We start from the raw sequence: 18,239 nt of genomic DNA, 5'->3' as shown, positions 1-18,239 counted from the left end.
TCCCCTCCCCATAGATCTGCCGAAAATGGGCATTCAGCTTATCATTATGCCGAGAGGGAAAAACGTATAGGATAATTATTATATGAGAACATTTGAGACTTATCTTACTGGTGGTTGCAAAAAGAATGGTCTCTATAACGAGCTTTGACTGAAAAACTTGGTTTGTTTTAGGACTGCAAATGTTTGGCGAGATTTTACATTCACAACCTACTTTAGAGATTCACAGTGTCAATTTTATTAATTAAAAATTTTATCATATTATAGCATTGATTTAAATTCGTTCTTTGCTATTTGATTTTATAAACTGGCCGATTTTGAATGGTTTTTAAATTTGTTTATTATTAATCGATCATAATAGCGACAGATATGTTGCATAATTTCAGATTGATCTATTTGTTCTAGATAAATAATTATTTCATGTTTTGATATATTAATATTGGTTATATTATTTTTTTTCAGTGTAGCCCGATTGTAGATACTAGTGCCGGAGGATTATCTAGTCTTAAAACAGTGTATACAAATGATTCCATTGAAGAGAAAGAAAAGAAATTGAAATTCAATAAGACGTCTGTAAGTTTTCTTATGTAATGTAATGGTAGAACTTCGGATTACAAGTAACTTGGTTTATGAGTGTTTTGCAAGATGAGCAACATTTTTTAACTTGATAAGCAAGTGATGAATATCAATCAATACAAGCAGAGACTTTAAGCAAAATTTTAACAATATTTTTAAATTTTTAAACAGCCATATCACGTAATACGAGCAGTACATATACAAAAGCCTCCAAGAGGAGTAGTTTGCTAGAGGCTTTACGCAGTTGCATTGCCTACAGAGCCCAGCATGGTAACGTCTAAGCAGAGGTTTGTCTTTTCTCACTGCGGGCAAGGTTATCTTGACACTTCTTATGTTGGGGAATTTTGGCTGTAATAGCAAAAAAGTGTTGTATTATTTCTCATAAGCGCTATATTTATTGCATCCCTGTTGGGACAAAGATTATTTCATACACGCACACACCCAGGGCTGTAGCTAGGGGGGAGGACTTGGAGGTGTCTGTCCCCCCCCCCCCCCAAAATGTGAGAAAATGGCCGAAAACGGGGGAAAGATGGCTAAATCTATTGTTCTGTCATTTGGTCCCCCAAAACAAAATTTCTGGCTACTGGCCTGCACCCCCCCCCATTCTTGCTTTTTTCCCCTTTCTCATAAACCCAGTCGAAAAATACTCCCTCTATTATATACCTTATGTAAAAAAATTCCACCAACTCGAATTAAACAAAAGGAAGGGTATGAAAGAGAGTTAAACACCTTCTTTTTCTTTCCCTCCATTTTCAAAATATGGAGAAGGATTCCACATTCGGCAACTTTCTGAAGCTGAAGAATGAGTTCTAAATCTAGTCAGACTAGGTTAGACTGACATCTCAATTCCCTTGCTTGGGATGTGTTAATGAGTGCAGGGGCCAGACCTCAGCGTTTTCAGACTCAATGAAAAACCAAAATTAAACATATATTTTATGCATATAAAAGATTATTTGCTTTTTATAAAAGGTTATTGCAATGCCGTAACTAGGTAGGTGCAACCGTTGTGCCCGCACGGGACCAACTTAGGAGGGGGAAGAATAGGCCTAAATGAGCCATTCTAGGCACAGGAATGGCTAGTTACGGCACTGATTGCATGCACGTGTGGATTAATGAAAATATCCAATATTTTAATGGGCCTTGTTTGACCTAGACCTATTGGTTAAAATACCACAAGAGACGCATTCATAGCTCAAACCCATGGAAGACTGCTTATTCACTCGTGTGTACATGCAAGCTGATATTTCAAACTCTTCTGCATCATCCTTAAAGTCCTCAAGCCTTCAACATTAAATGAGAAGAAATACAAAAATATAAAATAAATCAGGCTGCACTTTATCTCAGAAAAGAATCATGGCTGGCATAAGGGTAGGTGCAAATTGAGCTGCATACAAGAGGACCAGACCCGAACACAATGACGGCGACAGGTTCCACATGTAGCAAGGGGATCTGTGCATATTGTGACACAGCATGTTTGTGAACTCAAGATGCATCCTTCTCAGTAAACATGATTTGAGTTTAATTTTATTTCTTATGGGGAAATTTGCTGCAATATAAGTGTTCTTATTATGTTCACAAACTGATGTTCCACTTTATTGCCAAAAAAACACTGAGGAGAGGAAAATAGAATAATTGAAATTATTTTTACAAGTTTTGAGGTAACCAAATGCTTTATTGTTTCTTTTTTTGAATTACTATTGCAGTATTGTTTAACTAACACATCAAAATTACACAATTCCATCGCCAAAAAATTATTTCGTAGCTGCATAATGTGTTGCAGTTGCAATAAAGGAATTTTATTATATATCATTTGATACAGATGAGAAGCATCATATACGAGTCATTTTCAATGCTAAGAAAACCTCAAGTTTTGAAACGAAGAGATAATGAAACTATTGTTGAAGGAGTCGATGGTGAGCATAAATCTTGATTTCCCATCTTAAAATATTGTTTCGCATGTGTAAAGCAACCAGGTGTTAGTATGACGAAACCAGGACATCTAGCCAATCTTTGTCAAGTGTTATTTTCATCAAATATTGCCTGTTTATGAACAGTATATTATTACTATATATATACCAAATATATTACTATTATATACGAAATTATATCATGTGCTCATGGGACAAGCCAAAAATTAGTTGCAATGTCTGGTCATACTAAACTGGGCTGTGACTAGATCAGCCAGGGCAAGCATGTATATTTGTGCCTCCAAGTAATATTGAAGGAGCAGTGAAAGGGTGAATTTTTAATCATCTGTTCCGTTCCCAGAGAAATAGACCTGCTTGCTTTTCCTAGTGCTGTGTAAGTTTTTTAAATTCATTAACGATCAAAATTTGTATGACCAATGAAAGATAACCTTTGAATGGGGGGGGGGGGGGAGAGTCTTCAAACATTTTATGTTTACAAAACCCTTGGCAATGATGCAATCATAATTGAAGGAATCTTGCTGTACCCTTCTAGATTTCTACACACTTTAACAGCACCCTCCCTTCAAAGCTCTGTTATCTGCCAATTCAAATCATTGCACTAATTACAGTTTTCAGAACAGTTTCCAATATTTTACTACAATAATCTATACACATAAAGTTTTCTGTATGTGAATGTTCTTAATGCAAATCTGTCCTTTTAGACTGATTCTCGCCAAATTTTGTATCTACAGTAGAATCTCATTATAATGGACCCGATTATAGCAAACATCACTTATAATAGATAAGGATGATTTTTTTTTCTTCTGACAAGTTTTAAATTCCCTATCAAGTGATAAAACATTGATTGTTGTGTTGTTTTGCCTAAACATTGATGCACTGCTCAACTCGTACTGTTCATCAGTCGGAAAAATTAAGATTTATGCAGTGTATACATATACATCTTTTTAAATTCAACCTATGCTAAAGGCTGTTTTTTTATTTCCATACATAATAAAAAAACACTATTTATATATAGCTAATTACTGTACTCTCATTGATATACACCTTGTTGCATTATACTTCTATAAGAATTATTTTTTATAAACTGTGTGGACTTTCGTTAAACCAATTACGTATCCCCCCGTATCTCCGCCCATGATTCATAGCTGCCCACAGCAGTGTAGCAAAGAGTTTCTTCAAAAAACCTTTGTCAGGGTCACTGCTCCATGGCACCCCCTGACAGAGGTTGGCAATGCAGAGTTTGAGAACCCCTGCCCTAATAATAATGTTAGAGAGACATTAAACATGAAAGTTTTAACCATTCCACCTGGGGAGAAGTTGATTATTGCACAAACTTTCATATTTTCTGAGTAGTAGCATCTGCCATGCTAATGAAGTTGCCAAAGATTCAGTTAAACACCAGCTGCAGATAGAAGACAAAAGACAGTGTGTGAAACTGGTAACAAAATTATTCGAAGCAAAGAAAATTAGATTTTGTAGAGTGTAACTTTTTGATGTGTTTAAATGCTGGCTGCATGTTATATTCTGGAAAAGATCAGCGAACCACAGAATAAAGAAAATGAAACAAAAAGGGTAGCTAGGGGAACTCTGAGAAAAGAGACATTTTGCAAATGACATCTAAATCAAATTTTTGAATTATCCAAAACATTATGGAAAAAATTGATTTAAACAGGTAATTTCAACATTGAATTGAATATGATTCTGAAGGGGAATTCCTAAATTTGAATCACCCAAAAATTTGAATTAACCATGTCTTTGAATTAGCCTGTATAAAAATATTGAACAACAATAATAACACTCTGCAGCTCCTTGAGTTGTTTATGTTGGAGTTTCTTATTAGTGTTTCTCAAAATATTGCCTCCCACTTTTAAAGTGATGCACACTGTGTGAATATGATTCATCAGTTAATATTTTCTGTGATCTGTTTCTCCCAAGAACTTAAACTGATTTGGTTCTGTTGTTTATTCTTGTTTTCCTGTGTTCCAGGTGATAGTGCAAGTGATGTTTCTGTAAAAGATGTACAAGAAAGGATAATATATGTCAAATCTGTGAAAAAGCAGGCAAATATATTCTTTTTTTATGTTGTTCTTTCATAATTGAACTCATTTTTGCATGATTTGTTTTTATCGTTCTTGAATGACACGTACAGATTACAATAGATCTTAAATATTTTTGTATGATTCTTTAGCATGGGGAAAAAATTCAGTCTAAATTATTTCAATTTTTCTAAAACATTAAAATCATTTGTATTCTTATTTAAAAATAAACTGGGTTATGTCTGGCCTCATCACCATAGATATGATTGGCACTGTTCCCTCTTAGCTATAGATTTATAACTGAGGTTCCATGAAAACTTTTTGATATTCAATAGAATCAAATGTCACAGAACCCTTAAAAATCCAGAAGCTCGCAGATTTGTAAATAAACATTCTTGTGATACTAATGCTGTTACATGGATTTCTTGACAACAGAGAAACAGTAATTCCAGTAGACTTTTCTTCTCAAGTTCAACTTAACATAATATCCTGAAGAAACAAAAAAATCTTTCCTTCAGGGGTCATTCAAGTATTACGTCAGCATCAAGGGGGGGGGGTTCGGATTTGCTGACTTTTGATGACGGGGGGGGGGGGGAGGTTGCTTACGTCATCAACCACCCCTTTTGAAGATATGAAATATTCTAAGCTGCTGATGAAATTTTGCTGACAAGGGGGGCAGTCAAAAATGGCTGAAAATCTGCTTACGTAATACTTGAATGACCCTCGGTAATTCTAGTAGTTTTTCCTCTTGGCCTTATCAGTCAACAACTGCTGACATTTTAACCATGATGGAATTCAATAAATTGCAATTGCACTGCAATTATGTTTTTTGTTCTTCAAACTATTCTTTTGTTCAATGTTAAAAAGGGAGGTTTTAATTTTGTTCAATGTTAACGTAAATCAAAATTTTGATTTACGTTAATGTTGAATTTCTCTACAAGAGAGAGAGAGAGAAGCTGGTTCTAACTCTATGCAACAGTAAGACGTCATAAATATTATTTTCCGTTTTATCTGGTGCTGGACTTTCAGCAAGTAACTAGGCATAATTCATTTCATGTGGAATACCCATTTCTCAAGGGAATATCCATCACTATTATCAACTCAAAGTTGAATTACTCAATTTGCCAAGAACTGATTTATCCTATATAAAGCCGAAGCATGCAGTATAACTTACATGAAATGATGATGGCAGCATGTTGAACATAGAACATCATTTGCATTGGTATAGGTGGTTGGGTGGAGGTAGGACACCCCCCCCCCCCCAGTTCACTACATAACTGCCGCCCCTCCCTGTCCAAAAGCATATATCTGCTTATGCGCACACATATACATTAAAACCTGTCTATAACGATACTGTAGGAATCTAAAAAAAATATTGTTGCAGACAGTTTGAGCATTTCCACTATTTCCTATAAACAAGAATTTCACAGAGACCAAAGAAAATATTGTTATCGTTTATCATTATAGACAGTATCATTTGCACGAGTTTCACTGTATGTACAAAACTTTCTGAAATGCTTCGATTGGTCAGAAATTGTTCAGAGAAATGTTTTTGATGTGTGTGTGTGGCTTAGCAGAAGTAGTGCTTCTAACTCAAATTTTCAGTTTATCTAAGTAATTCTAATCTCCTTTGTATTATGTTTTCTGTATGCCACAGTTACGCAACTTCAGGTATCAATTTCCAGAAGCATTCTGAGGTATCAAAGTGCAAATGTATGAATAAATCCTGACCATATTGTTTTATTTAAGTCATATTTATCGAGTAAATTGTACATTAAAATAATGTTAGCCAACAACATTTTATAAAAAATGAGTCAAATTGAGTCAAAAAACTACTTTTGATTTATTTCATATTAATATTCCATGAACTCCACAGATGTCAGTTTCAAGCATATGCATTGCTCCAAAGCTGTTTGATGTGATTCTCATCATAGCAATTTCAGATACTGGGCCCCAGATTTTGTTCAAGCACCCTCAGAAAGTAAGTGTAATAAGATTTCAAACATAAGTTTTCAAAAGTAATGTAATTTATATATTGTTAACTGTGATCGACAAGTTTTATTGTTTTTTAATTTTAATGTCAAATTTATTTGACATAATTTTAATTCATTTTATTTTTACAGAAAGTGAGTGGAGTAATCTCAGCTTATAAGAACTATTTTTCTTTCATCCATTTTAATTATTATGATCAGAAATTTTTTTTCTCTTGACCATGTGCATTTTCCCAGATGTAGGGCTCCTGGAAACCTAGGTTAACTTACCCGCCATCTTTGAGCAAAGTGTGATGTCAATATTATTGCTACAAGCAATCACTGTTCCCTGTATCACTTTTTTTAATGATTAGACATCACTTTGAATAAAAGACTGGTTTTTGCTGTGCGAAGATGGAGAATGTAAGACGGAGTCTGCCATTCAAGTTATTTTTTGTTTGAACCCTACTGTCGCTATAGTGATGGTCTGCTGAAGTCAGTTTTCTGTGGTTCCCAACTTCGAGGTACAAATGCAAGTTGATCTACCCATTAAAAGGTCTCACCATAGAGAGCAACAAGCCTACACTGGAGCAGTTATTAAAGCATTACACTTCAGTCATAGTTAGAAAAATTTATGGCAGATGGCAGCACCACATATAACAAACTTCACCTTAGGTTCATAACACATTCACGCATATTCCAACGTGTGCCAATTCATTATAAGTTCCGCAAGTGCATGTGTGGTTGAGTAATATATCTCAGTTGCCTTACCCAGATTTAAACATTATATATCTTAATATCACATATTTTTTTCGTATATTCAAGCAGTATATTAATATATATAAGCAAGAATTTTTCTCTTATTCGATACTTGAATTCTGAAAATTTTAAATTGGTTTAAGCATTTTCAACTTACCATTATCTTTTTATTGCGCATTTCAGAAAGTGGAAGAGCAGATTAACTTTGCCCAAGAATATTAAGAAGTCACCAATGAATAAAGCAAATACACAAAAAATACACAAACTTCTAATGCATTTCGACACCGATTGTGTATTAAAATGCATTTTGAGTTTACGTATTTTTCGTGTATTTACCTTATTCGTTGGTGACTTCTTAATATTTCAGAAAAAAAAATGTTTTTTGTTTACTTCAGCAAAAAAAATCTCTCCTGTAATGCGAGAACTCCATGAGTGAATAAAGGTTCTTTCTTTGCATCGTCAGGGCCGGATTAACCATTGAGCAAAATAAGCATGTGCTTAAGACATCAGAAGAAAAGGGGCACCACAAAAAGGATATCAAATTTTTTTTTTTTTGTTTTTTTTTTTCATTTACAATTTTTTTCAACATGGATCATCTGATAGAGGATCCTAAAATTATAGGAATAATTGATTGTATAGTTAAAGATCATTATCACAAGGATGGCACAAAAGATGAGAAACTAATAATATTGCAAACTCTAAATTCACATTATTGCTGAGTTAATCCTAAAATTGCACTTGATTGAGCACTTGATTGTACAGTTGAAGGTCTTTATCAAAAGGTTCACCAGGGCTGCAACTAAGGAAGTTCAGGGAAATTGGGGTCTGGTGCCCAGGCTCTGGAGCAGGAAGGGTGCTCAGTTTGTACTTTTTCCGTTAAAAATTGTGAGAAGAGGGCACCCAAATAGATACAGACCCTCCAAGTAACAGGTAAATTTTAGTTTCTAGTTACAGCCCTAAGAGGGACACAAGAACAGAGAAACTAAGTTAATTGAAGCACTTATTTCAGAAACCCCATAACCGACAAAAAATTTGAAATTGAGTCAATACTGGTTTCTTGTAGTTGATTGATAGCCGCTTAAACTTCAAATATCTTAATCCAGCCCTGTGCATCATAAAACCGTTGAAGATCTTATTTTACATAAGAATGTACTTCCCTCTTTGTTACTTTTTCTTGAAAAATCTGACACAGCTACTATTTTTCATAAAGTTGGCTGTGTTAATCCTAAGGATTAGAGGGCTTTTCTTTAATTACAACGAGGAAGTCTTCCTTGTTTAGTCTTTTTTTTCACTAACACTAAATTTCTAAACTGAACTAAACTGATTCCTGAAGTGTGGATTTTTTTTTTTTTTTTAATTAAGGTGTTACTGTATTATTTTCTGCATGAAATATTTTTTGAAGCATTCAGTTATCAATTCAAATGCTTGTCTTGAAATGTGTTTGGTTTACCATAATATTATATGTATACATTTTTTGTAGTCTCCGAGGGGTTATGATTACCCTTTGATTCCACATATATGTTTCCCAGATTACCAGCACTTGGAACAGTCTGCAGTCTATAAGAGGTAAGCCCATACATACAGAGTGGTCATAAAATAACTTTGCCACTATACGAGCCCCTAGTGGCCTCAAAAATCAATGAACGCAAATGAAATATAAGATATAGGTGTTTCAGAGTATGCGCTAGAGAATGCAAAGAAAAAGAAAAATCTACCTCTTGTGGTTACTGTTACAGCAACAAAATTAAAAAAAAATTAAATGGTGACACTCACATTTAAGCATTGAAAAGGGATCCGTGCCGTAAAAAAAACCTAAATGGTGTTGAAACAGTACCTGTAGCATGATAAAAGCCAGCAAGCACTACAAGAAGACAAAGAAATATGTGGAAACAGTCAATGCAGATCACATTTCTGCCGTGGGAAGCCCCTTACTGAGTGGTTAGTGCACCAACACTTTGATGAGATCATCTCTCTTCGTCTGCATCCTTCGCTGGCGTTTATGGTACTACAGCTACCGTTCCCATGCTATTCATTGCTTTGATCACTTTGCAATGCATAAAAGTGAGTGTTGCCATTTGAATTTTTCAAAATTTTATTGCTGTAACCGTAACCTTAAGAGCTAGTTTTTTGTTTCTCTTCTCATTCTCAAGAGCATGCAATGATACCTTGGCGAATGAAAAGAAGTTGTTCCAGAATCACATTTTTTAGCTGAAATCTTCATTAGCCGAAATGTGATCTCCCATAGGTTTCTATGAAAAATTGTTTGATTCATTCCAACTTCTGCCCAAAATTGAAAGATACGCTTTATAAAGTACCAAAGAATGTTATAAAAAAGACAAAAACTGTTTGACGTCACAGCTTCAAAATTGGATAAATGAGAATCTACAGTAAGATAAGAGATTCAGAAGATCTTTATATTTTCCAGAACATATACAACAGGCAACCGAGCTTTAGTCTACTAAAGCTTGTGTTAACACAACCCAATCAAGTTTGTACATGTCCCCATTCATTTGCAGACCTGCCAACTCTCCAGATTTAGGCGGGAGACTCCGTATTTTTCATCCTTCTTCCCGCTCTCCGGATTTTGGCGGAAAATTAGATTTTACATGAGCTTTCACGTTGTCATGGCGTCAATGATTACCGTCGTCGTTAAGGAAAACACCCATAGAGGACAGCCGTAGTCATTTCCATCGAGCAGCCGTAAAAAAGTCTCTGTGACCGCATTTAAGCAACTGGCAAAGACTTCGTTTTCGTAGCGTTTATCGGCAATCATTTATCAGGGGCATGACCTTGGTTGCCGAAATTCCTGTATAATCGTTATTGTATTCCATTAACAGCTGTGCGGTAAACACGTTTTTTTCGTCCGCAACTTTGTAATTTGAATTTTTTTTAATCGTTTCTTCCGATTAAACATCTTCAGAAAGAAAATATAAAACTTTAAGCTATAATAAAGCTAAAATATAAAGCTTTTAAGAATTCATATACCCAAGATTATCAATCACTGATAACATCCACAAAAAGAAACATTTATACTTTATGAACAGTATGTAGATGTGATTTCTCTATTCCGCATGGAAAGACTGACATGGAATTATATTCTTCTCAGGGGCAATGCAGAATTTGCCTTGGGCGGGGGGAGAATGTAACTTTTTCTTAATTTATTAAAAAAAAAAAATTCCGAAATTTTTTTCTATGAACTTTTTTTTGATCGAGTCTATGAGTGTCAGGGGGGGGGGGCGGGGGGTACCCCCCTCGGGAGAATCAACCAGATTTCTGGATTTCAAAAGTTGGCACGTCTGCTTTTGTGATTTGGTCAGCTCATTTCTGTGTGTAATACATGCAGATAGAAAAGATAAGCTTCTACAATATGCAGGCTGTTCAGTTTCATGCTAAAAGTTTTGCACTGAAAGAAGTATGCTCTCAAAGCATAGAAAATGCATTGAAAAAAAAAAGCCTATTAGCAGAAACTTGTATTTTACATGAAATGGTTCAAAAACTTTCAGAAAGAAAAGTGACTGTACATCTGGGAAAAGATTCTGAGGTTTGCATTAGTTAATTCAGGCTCGAGTTACAGTAATGCTGATGATGACATGATCAAAAATTCAACTCACGACACTTCTGTTTTATGTTAGTGTGTGCATCTATATCAACCAAAACGTTCACTAGCCAAAAACTTCGTAAGCAGATGTGTTCATCAGGCGAGGTGTCACTGTACTCTGAAACCACCTATATCGTGAATTTTATTTGCATAAGTTGATTTTTGCCGCTTCTGAGGGGGGTCGTGTATTGGCAAAGTTAGTTTATGACTACCCTGTTATATATGCAAGACTAAATTATCAAAGTATCCAGATGCACGTATGTTTGTTTGAGTTTTGCTGCACATGAGTGAAAAATTATTAGAGTTGGCTCACTTTTTTTCACTAGCCACTTCGTGAGTGAGGCTGTCCAACAATATAGGTACAGTGAAACAACTATGCAATGATACTCATGGGATCAAGAAACAAATCATTACAAAAGGAGTTATCATTTTTGGTGAAATATATATTAACACTATGAAAAATAGTGGCCAGAAAAAGTAATAGTGTTACACAGAGTATTGTTATGTAGAACTTTCACTGTATTTTGTACTGTAATACACTTATACACTGTATTTTTGCTCTGGAACTGTTCAACATTTTCACAAAACAAAGTTCTGAGACTTATTTAGGACTGTAAATGGCTGATAGTTTAATAACTGAATCTGGATGTTCTTGTTGAAGAACATGAGCTTGATATCAGTTTCATTTATTGATCTAACTTATGTTGTCTAAAATGCAAGGGTGCACAAACTTTTCTACTTGCAAGCCATGTTTCACCCAGGATCATTGTTGTGAGAGAAATTAAGAGCTGAATAACCATTTCAAGGTCCAGATGTGAATAAAAAATGCAGATGAAGTTGTTATGTACTTTTTACGATTAGTGCTAAGGTCTTTCTGTAAGCCTATAATTATCATCCATGTGTTTATATATGACGTCTCCAGATCTTATATCATGCTTCTAAATTGATGGGTTACATTTGAAGTCTCTTCGCATGCTGTATAAATTTTTCCAAAGGAACAGATTTTCCCAGAGTATATGCACTCTTGCTGTAGAAATTCAATCAAGGTTTATGATGAAGAGAGCTGAGAGAAAGACAACCTCATCAGATGATGATTTTTTCACAACCAGTTATTCCAAAAATGTATAGGCAGTTTAGTGGCAGTCGGTATCCTCTACCTTCTTGTTGATAGTGATAAATAGTTGCCTTTCGTATTTATTGTGCACCTTTAAAGGCTTCTTATCCAAGTCACCTTAGCATATCTGAAATTTATGAATTTTTGGTTTGTAGTCATGGTTTCTGCCTTTTTGGGACAACCATGACATCACTTTTGGGTCAACCATGACATCACTTTTGGGTCAACCATGACAGCATCACTTTTGGGTGATTATCCTGTAACATATAAGCTTGGCATTGTTTGACTTTCAACATAGCCTACCATTCTCTGGGACGTAATATCTGAATCACAAAATGAGGAATATTGTACACAAAACAGAAACAGTGAACATGTTCCCCTCTCATTATACAGCAAAACCTTTCTAAAACGGGTACTGTGTAAGATGGAAACCTGTCTTGAATTTAATCAAAAGATAGTCTTATTGATGATTAGTGCTCTGATGGGCACCTTTATGAAACAGAATCTTATTTCAGTCTCTTGACGTTACATTTCTTACAGGTTCCATTGTATAGCCTATTAAATTTACGTAAATTTGTTTGTGGTCTTCAGTTATGTGATCAGTATAAGAATTCATAAGTATTATCACACACAGTATATTTGACATGAATATTTGCATGTATTCTGACATTTTTGCAGTCTTTTTAACAGATGGTTGATTGAAGTTGGTTTTCTGTGCTTCCCAACTTCGAGGCATGAATGTGAGCCGATCTCCTAGTTAAAAAGTCTCGCCATAGAGAGCAAGAAGCCAACATTGGTATAAATATTCAATCACTACACTTCACTCATAATTTGAAAAAAAATAGATGGCAACACTGAAAAAATTTGCACATAACACTAGATGCACACTCAAACTGTTAGGTACACAAGCACTCACTTCCAGCACAACTCATTTGGTAATAAATTACCTATGGCAATAAGACCAGAGTTGTTCTCGGTTTAAAAGAAAAAAATAATTTTTTTTCAACATTCACAGGCATTCAAAACACATTCCGGCATGTACCAATTCGTTAGAAATTCTGTAGACGAAAATGTACAAGATGTGGTTAAGTAGCAGTTGTATTTTCAACATCTTTTTCTTCATTTAAACACCAAAATATTTTAGCCCGGAAAACTATAATAATTTTATCAAACCATTTGTTTTATACGTATGGTATTTCACTTATGTCTGTTATTTGTTGATGTGTATGAGAGAGTTATGTGAAATAAATCAGGAAATATGGATTGCTCTCTAGCCAAGTCATACGAAAAAATTCATTTTTAAACTCCATTTTCAGTGAAACATTCAACTTCACCTTGGAAAATGGAGATGATGATAAAATATTTGGCTACTGTCATAGAATATTAGTGAGTTGTTCCTTTTTCTTTTATTCTATTGTAAGCAGTGAAAATGAAATTGTATGGATCAAAAATACTGTGACTCTGTGCAAATTGATTTTCATGTGAATCTTGAGATTTTCAAAATAATGGAACAATAGAACCTCAATTAGCTAAGGTAATAGTGACCAGGAATAAAAAATAAGTTGTAACATAATGCAGTAAAGATCCTATATAACAATACCTTCCAGTAGGATGTGGAACCTGTATAACAATATTACTCTCTGGTACTGATTCACTATTGATAGTGTTAATATATTCCATTTATAACTCTTAACTCCTTTGAAATGATATGTTTCTCCAGTCCCTTAAATATTGTTATATAGGCATTTCACTGTGATCTCAAAATGATTTAAATACAATCTACAAATTTAAATTTTTCCAATTTGAAATGATAAAATTCAATGCATATCCTCATGTTATTCACTTCAAACAGTGACAATTTAAATTAAAGAAAGCAAAAAATACTCAAAAATTTTGTTTATACAAATAAGTTTTCCCTATAGTAACTGGACAAGTTATGGCTGTTTTTTGCACCAGTGAGGCTCATGGTCTTTTTTCCCCCTAAATTTAAATGGTATATATTCACTAATCACCATCTTTGAACCTAATTATAGGAATTTCCTCAGTGCCTTCTTTTTTCCTATCTCCTTTAAGTCAAAGGTCTCGGGGGTCAAAAGGGCAAATTTTCTGAAACATAGGAGGACACTCAAAATGACATCAAAAAGGAGGACATCTTGTAACCCTATCTTTGCGAGCATCGATATCTTAGTTTGTGTATCCATACCTTAGTACATATTTTATAATTTTGATTATAGAACTTAAGGGCTTTTTCCTCCTAAATACTGGAATTATTGATATTTATATATTTTTTTTTCTATTTTTTTTTTTCAGGGCTGGCCGGAACAAAAGCATGGTTTCTGTGCACATTGTCCAATTTCTGTGTGTTTACTCAGCAGTATAAGTGCTCCTATATTTTATAACAAGGTAATTATTATGCTCTTTGCTCTTTTTTTTTTTTTTTTTTTTTTTTTTTGCTGGTCTGTAGTTTATATTTTAAATTTTCACGTCTGATTATAATTTAATTTAATAATCTAATACTGATTTGAAAAATATATGGTAGCACTTCTCAAATGAATGACTCGAACACACTTTAAAAAACATAGATATATTAGGGCTACACGCATATATATATGCAGACAAACCCTTTACACCCAGCATAAATTTGTGAGAAGTTCCTCAGAGGAATACTCACAATGTGCAAATGTGATACAGTAGTAGTTATAAAACTAAATCTTTATTACATTTTTCAACACAATTTCAACATTGAACTATACAACAACTAAATAAATGATTCATTCATTCTTTTATGAAAAAGTACTTTCAAAATTATTTATAAAAACGTTCTGAATGACTATGTGCTTCTCTTCACTGAGAAGACCCAGTGGTTGAACATTTCAACATGAGAATGACCTTGAAGGTTTTTATTTTCAAGAAATGGTTAGATAGCAAAATTGTTTTTTTTTTTTTATGATTGTGAACTGTTGTTATAATGAACTTTTATTGTATTTGATTTCTCTACTGACCATGGAAGTCTCCTGATCTTAATTTCATAGAACATATATATCAGAATATTGCCATAACGATGTAAGGATGGAACAATATCAAATGTTGGTGAAAAATTACAACTGCAACAACACAAATGGGAAAACTTAAAATGGATATCTCAGTGAAATTAGTCAATCCAATACTATTAGTATGCCAGACAATTATTGCTGCAAAAGTGCATTCATCAAAATACTAGTAGTCAAGTTTCGCTTGGTGTAATTTTTTTTTTTCTTTCTTTTCCAGTTCATAACTTTGCGTGTTATTATCTTTATTGATTATTTTTTTAGATAAAATCCAAGTTTGTATGTTGTTTGTTGAAGAATGTTACAAATCATTTGTGATTTCCTAAATGAAGTTTTGCACAAAAAAGTCTAATTTTTCAAGTACTATTGTAACATAATTTTGTTTTACTTTAGAAATACAGTGAAACCTCGCTACAATGCTACTCAATATAATGATAAATCCCTCTACAACAATATTATTTCAAGTCTTGTTTGGAAATGTCTATTTTCTAATGTTGAACTGCTGCATGTCGATATAATGATAATCCCTCTATGACAACATTTTTTCTTTTTCTGCAGAGTATCGTTATATCGTGGTTTCACTGTATTTGTATTTGGTTGTTTAGCAAGAAAAAATGGGTTTTTTGTTTTGGTTTTTTATCTCATTTAGGTTTTACTTGAGATAGAGAAGCACATGATTCTACCAATGAAGAAATGTATGGAATACCTGATGGACTTGCAGAAATTAGGTATACCAAATGCTGGTGCGAGTGTTTCCATACCGGATAATACTGAGGTACTGTCATTGTTTTCAAATGGACATTGTGAAAGTAGTAAATCTGAATATCATATAACAGTTTTATTGCAGATGAAATACCAATTTATCTTCTGGAGAGCAAGATATAACTTAATCGTATATAGATATTATTCAGTGCCATAAAAGGTTTTTGTTAGGTGGGGAGCAAACATATTCTAGCCACTCTTTTTACTGTAAAAGTCAATGATCTTACAACTTTATTTTTGTTAAAATTTGCTTCTCTGGGCAATTGCCCCCTTTGCCCTCTCTAGTTTCAGCTCTAACTTTTTTCTTAATAAGTTGAAGAAAATTATTAGTAAAATGATTATATGAAGGGTTTTTCTTAAATCAAGATTTTTGTATTCATAGTGATAATAAACTTGTGTTTTTGCATCCATTATTTGCAGGAAACTTCAAAACGTGTTGTAGTGACAAGACCTTTGGACTTCCATACTGTTTCTGTAAGTATGTGAATACTCAATTATAATTGATTTTACAATAATCAATGCCCCCCCCCCCCATAAATACTGTTTCACTCTTATAATTATGGCTCTTTTTTTTTTTTTCTTTGCTTCATTCTTATCATTTACGTAGCATATTATCAAACTGATTGATATCATTTTCATCTCACTTTCTTATCACTTGAAGTGCACGTTGTGTTTGAATTTGTTTTCTTCAACATAATAAATTATCAATAAGTGGCTAGAGCAGGATGAAACTTTGTGTAATTATCATTCATATACATATAATAATGCTAATTACAGTCAAATCCTATTTTAACAAATACCATTATAGCAAAAAATATATATTTTAATGAACACTTTTCTAATCCCCAGATGAGTTTACATAGGAACAGTGCAAAAACCTGGAATTCCTTTATAACGAAGTGATTTCTTTGGTGTCTTGCATTTCATTATAATATTATAATTCGTTATAACGGGAGCTGACTGTGTATGACTGATGGCTCAAAAAATTATCAAATGATGCCTGTGTACAGAAACCCAAGCGCACTGAACCCATAATAAATTTTGTGCTTCTTTCCCCTTCCCTCCCCCCCCCCCCCCCCCGGCAACAACATTTCATGAGCATACAATGTAACTCACTCCTCCTCTTCCTACAAAGTCGATGAGGTTAAGTGTACGGGTAGCTTTAGACCCTGGCCTCCCAATGTTTCTTTCGTGTCTGGGAACCTTTAACATAATGTATGTATTTGTAGCAGGGCTCCCACTCATCCTACTTTTCTTACTTTTTGGTAAAATGTTTTATTTTTGTCCTACTTTTCCTACTTTTTTACGAAATCCTATCTACAAAATTCGTGTAATTGGTTTTAATTGAGCAGGGAATCATTGATATCTTGTCAGATAGTACAAATGTTGTAGATTACAATTAATTATTCTGCCAAAGTGGAAATGGTATCGTTTTCAAGGTTGTTTGTGGGGGGGCGTATGTGGACCATTTGGTTTATTAATTTTTCATTTGCTTAGTTTAAGGGTTCAACAAGTAGAAAAGTCATTAAAAACTTCTGTGTGGAGGGAAAAAATAATTTTGTATTTACTTTTCATGGTCTTGGACAGTAACTAATTAATCATTCAAAATTATGGTGCACATTTTGTGTATAGGCGAAAAACAGTTTGCATTACAAAGCAGTTGGATACGTAGGCCTATTCTACGTTTGGTGATTCTGATGCTACCCAATGACATTCCATTGTCTTCTGCAGTTTTAGGACATGCACAGGCATAAACAATGTATACAACACTCAGCAAAGAGCTAGAAATGAAAGTGCTTCATTTTTCAAAAACAATTACACTGGTATTGAGCAGTAAAATGTAAACAAGTCCCTTTAAAAAAAAGGATGGCAACATGGTAAAACCACGCCTTCCGGTTCACCTTGACTTATTTACATCAGAAATTGTAATTTACACATTTTGCACTGTGCTTTTGAAAGTGGTCTTGAAGGAGCGTCATTCTTAAAAATCTTACATGCCTTCATAATTTGGTGCGCATTGTCAAAGGGAGTTGGCAGATTGGACTGTGGAAGACTCCAAAAAAAATTTCATTTATATTGTGAGGATAACAGGAAAGAATTTTCTATGGTTGCTAGTACACTGTTTTGACCAAAAATTGTTTTTGTAATCAAGTCATTTCTGTCATTTTGCTTTGACTCAAGTCAATCATAAGATACTGAAATAGTGCTATACATTTATGATTATGGTTATTAATGGTTAAAAATGGTTAGAAAATTATGGTTAAAACAAATTTCTGGTTATGCTATGATTATGTTGTCTGGAGGGGTGCCCTCCTCCACCATACTTTTTAGTCCTGTTTTTCCCTACTTTTTCTAATTTTTTGAGTGGGAACCCTGATTTGTAGTGTACAGTAGAGCCACAATTAATCTACCCAATCAAGGCAAGCCTATGTTGATTAGAGGGAATTTCCAA

General features: G+C 34.0%; 1 protein-coding gene across 1 annotated transcript in view; it reads left to right on the top strand.

The window, feature by feature from the left end:
* LOC149071706 (DENN domain-containing protein 2A-like) overlaps positions 1–18,239 on the top strand; it is a 39,161-nt gene that overhangs the window by 2,338 nt on the left and 18,584 nt on the right. The window contains exons 2-10 of the mRNA XM_089247683.1: positions 460–570; positions 2,393–2,486; positions 4,488–4,561; positions 6,414–6,518; positions 8,747–8,832; positions 13,295–13,364; positions 14,289–14,381; positions 15,675–15,800; positions 16,208–16,261. Of these exons, the coding sequence (XP_089103809.1) occupies positions 460–570; positions 2,393–2,486; positions 4,488–4,561; positions 6,414–6,518; positions 8,747–8,832; positions 13,295–13,364; positions 14,289–14,381; positions 15,675–15,800; positions 16,208–16,261 (813 nt within the window). The remainder of the gene's footprint in view (positions 1–459; positions 571–2,392; positions 2,487–4,487; positions 4,562–6,413; positions 6,519–8,746; positions 8,833–13,294; positions 13,365–14,288; positions 14,382–15,674; positions 15,801–16,207; positions 16,262–18,239) is intronic.

This window comes from Pholcus phalangioides, unplaced genomic scaffold (genome assembly GCF_987345545.1).
Source record: "Pholcus phalangioides strain wild (caught in Gottingen) unplaced genomic scaffold, Ppha-v1.0 ptg000018l_1, whole genome shotgun sequence".
Classification (NCBI taxonomy): domain Eukaryota; kingdom Metazoa; phylum Arthropoda; class Arachnida; order Araneae; family Pholcidae; genus Pholcus; species Pholcus phalangioides.
This window is presented reverse-complemented; position numbering and strand designations above follow the sequence as displayed.